This window comes from Petaurus breviceps, unplaced genomic scaffold (assembly GCF_028583685.1).
Source record: "Petaurus breviceps papuanus isolate PSGF00001 unplaced genomic scaffold, PetGlider_PUasm1.0 37, whole genome shotgun sequence".
In the NCBI taxonomy this organism is placed as follows: domain Eukaryota; kingdom Metazoa; phylum Chordata; class Mammalia; order Diprotodontia; family Petauridae; genus Petaurus; species Petaurus breviceps.
The window spans coordinates 102482574-102486315 of NW_027186296.1; the positions used below are offsets into that span (position 1 = coordinate 102482574).

Below are 3742 nucleotides of genomic sequence, written 5' to 3' on the forward strand. Positions count from 1 at the left end.
GAGAGAGAGAGAGAGAGAGAGAGAGAGAATGGAATGAGGGGAGGGGAAGAAAGAAGGGAGGGGAGCGGAAGAAGAGTGAGGAGACCTGCGCGCCGGTTGATAAGGGATCTAAGAAGAGATTCTTCTCAGAATACCTGCGTTCTCCGAACCCACCCGGTCCAGGGCTGCATTGTACAGTCTTGTTCACAAGCAGGAGTGCCTTGTACCTGGCTCCCCTTGCCTAGAGGAAGGGTAACTGACCCCAAAGCTCTGTGGCAACTTCTGTGAACTGTATTTGAGGAGGAGAGAAGAGCAGAGGCAGTGTCCAAAATTGCTGCTCTGTCCAAGTAGGGGAGAGAAGGGACGGGAGAAGATGATTCTGGCAGAGACAGCGACTACCAGAAGAGGAAAGGGAAATCAGGCAGAAGAAGTGCTGCTGGGAGTGAGGAGATGAGCTCTCCTCGCACTATGCTCCTCGGACGTCCAGAAGGTGTGCCTTTTACCCACAGGTCCCTCCTCTGAAGGGCCGCACCATGAACTCTTGGGACGTGAGCTTGGCTTGCCTGCTGGTGGGAATGATCGCTGTCTCGCTGCTGTCCAACGTGGTGGTGCTGATCTGCTTCCTCTACAGCCCAGACATCCGCAAGCAAGTGCCGGGTCTCTTCATCCTTAACTTGACCTGCTGCAACTTGTTGATGACCGTGGTCAATATGCCCTTGACCTTGGCCGGGATGCTTAATAAACAGCAGCCAGGAGGAGACAGACTCTGTCACATAGTGGGCTTCCTAGAAACCTTCCTGACCACTAACTCCATGCTGAGCATGGCCGCCCTCAGCATAGACCGCTGGGTCGCCGTGGTCTTCCCTCTGAGCTACCACTCCAAGATGCGCTACAAAGACGCTGCCCTCATAGTGGGCTACACGTGGTTGCACTCCATCTCCTTCCCCATTGCCGCTCTCTCCTTGTCCTGGCTGGGTTTTCATCACCTCTATGCCTCCTGCACTCTGTACAGTAAGAGGCACGAGGAGCGGGTCCCTTTTAGTGTTTTCACTGGGGTTTTCCACGCCCTCAGCTTCCTCCTCTCCTTTGTCGTGCTGTGTTTCACGTACCTCAAGGTGCTCAAGGTGGCCCGATTTCACTGTAAGCGCATTGATGTGATCACCATGCAGACCCTGGTCTTGCTTGTGGACATACACCCCAGGTAAGGGGAGGGGTGGGTCTGGGGAGGAGGTTATGCAGAAAGACAGGGGAAAGTTTGAGAGTAGATCTCTACTGTTTCCAACAAAACAGAGGTAAGGAGATACAGGCAAAGGCAGAGAGGGTTGCTAGAAGAGATTCATATCTCTCTTACTGAATCTGCCCTTATCTCCCTCCTCTCTCCCCCATGGAAGAGGGGTTCTATTATTCTTGCTTCTCTGGAAGGCTCTGGTAAGCTCTGGAAGAATTTTGCCTTAATATTTTAACACTCTTCCTAAATGCATGATGGTGACATTTGTAATTTGGCTTCCTAATTTTATGCATCCTATTGTCTTATGGTATTCTCAAAGAAGAAAAGGCTGTCCTGAGCTTACAGGGTATGTTTAAGTCTTGTGCTCTTGTGATCTGAATTATTCCACTGTTTCTTGAGATAAAGTATAAGGGACAACAACAGCTCGTGCTAACATGATTCAATTCACTTTTATGCCCAATGTAACATCTTGGGGAGAATGTTGATTAAGGTATTTCTGGTTCACTTTAGGTTTCCTTGTAACAAGAAAGGAGATAGAAAAGCGATAAATTCAATGCCTTGCCAAAGGGGTTATTTCAGTGCCTTAATGAATCCATAGAGAGAGCATTTTAGATCTTTGTCATCTAGTACCCAAGTTAGGGGGGTGATGACTGCGTAACTGTGTGAATACTGACGTAGGCAATGTTTGTGAGCTCTAGAAGGAGTAGCCCACACAGTTAAAGCTGATGGGACTGATGGTGTCACTTCCTGTGAGAACAGGTGGTGCTGACAATCCTTGAGAGTTTGGCTGTGGGTTAGTGATATATGCAAATTAGCATGTCTCTTATACTCAAGGAGCCTGGAGCTACTTCCTGAAATAGGAAAGAGTTTTCAAATTCACAAATCAGGGTCAAGTTTCCTGCTAGGATCACCTAAAAATAGATATTCAAGTTGGAATGGTTTCTATTTATTAGTTTTTACCCCCTGTTAATAAGAGAGCTGAATTTGAATTTCAAAGTAGGAAACGCAAAAACATGGTCTGGTGGAAAGAACCGTGCACTTGTAGTCAGGGAATCTGGGTTTGAATCCCTGCTCTCCTACATTCAGCTCCTGTAATTCCGTATTGCTCATTTCATCTCTAGTGGACTACTTTTCTTCATATGTAAAACCAGAGACTTAAATTAGATGACTTCTAATGATTCTTTTTGTCCCAAATCCTATGGTTTGCACATGAGGGTGTTTACTAGTTGGGGGTCTAGACCAGTCAGTATTTTTCACCAAATAGGAGCCCTCTGGAAATTTTGCAGCCTGCTTAAGCTAAGAGAGGAGTATCCTGCACAACAGAAATGTAAAGAGGAGCTTACAAAGTTTGGGGAAAGTTATTGCCTTGCTATGGACATTAACAATGATAACAATGATAATAACTTATCCGATGTTTATATATGTTTATATGCTTTCTTCAGAAATACCCTGTGAGGAACCTAAAGTGTTATTTTCCCTAGTCTACAGATGAGGGAACTAAAGCTTACCTCAGAGACATTTATACACAGAAACACAAGTAGGTATTCATGTATCTAGGTTTTGATGTTTTTTTTTTTTCAATATTTCTTTGCCAGCAAAAGCCATAGAGTTGCTGAATTTTTTTCTGTTTTGTGTATGTGTGTGTGCAAGTAGCCATAATTTCGAAGAGATATGGCAAGATTGTAATAGCTAACATCTAGTATATTATCATACACATAATAGGTACCACTAAATACATGCTTTTTAGACTGAATTAATGTGGCATTTTTGAAAGAGGGCTGACTTTGGAATCATAGGAAAAATAAAGATCATATAGCTAGAACTAGAAGTTACTTTAGGCAACAACAACAATAATTATAGCTATCACTTTAATATTTGCAAAGTTCTTTTTAAGCATTATTTAATTTTATACTCACAATGCCTCTTGGGGGTAAATGCTATTATTATGCCTATTTTACAGATGAGGAAACTGAGGCATTAAGTGATTTGCATAAGGTCACTCTACTAGTATGCATAGGACTAATTCTGAATTCAGGTCTTCCTGACTTCGATTCTATCCACTGTGCCACCTAAATAGCTAGTCAAACCTGACCATTTTGTAAATGAGGAAAGAATCAGAGGACTTGCGTTCAGATCTGGCCTCTGACTTTTACTACTTGTATAACCTTGGATACAACCCTCAACCTCATATTCCTCTACTGTAAAATGAGATGAAGCACATGGCCTCTGAGGTTCCTTCAGGCTCTAGAGCTATAATCTTATGTTTGTGTGTTAAAGGTGTTAGTACTGTCAATCAGGCAAATTTAAGTGGGGCAAGAGGAAAAGGAAAGAAGTCCTCCGGATTCCTTCAACAAGATTCTTACCATTTCATCTTTCACAGTGGCTTGAAGAAAAACCTCTGAAGGAGGGGCAAGTTCCTTCAGAGAGGGAGAAATCAAAGCAGGATATTATTCGAGTCTTTGTTTGAGGTCCCACTCATTATGACATTTCTGTGCTGTTCCCAGAAAAGCTCATAGTGGTAGTAGAGGGAGGGAG

At 43.7% G+C, this 3742-nt stretch overlaps 1 protein-coding gene across 1 annotated transcript in view; it reads left to right on the plus strand.

Annotated features, from left to right (window-relative positions):
- The first annotated feature begins 120 nt into the window (after positions 1-120).
- Positions 121-3742, plus strand: part of GPR26 (G protein-coupled receptor 26) — a 47596-nt gene continuing 43974 nt past the window's right edge. Inside the window, exon 1 of the mRNA XM_069099169.1 lies at positions 121-1180. Coding sequence (XP_068955270.1) covers positions 513-1180 — 668 coding nt within the window. The 5' untranslated portion in view covers positions 121-512. The remainder of the gene's footprint in view (positions 1181-3742) is intronic.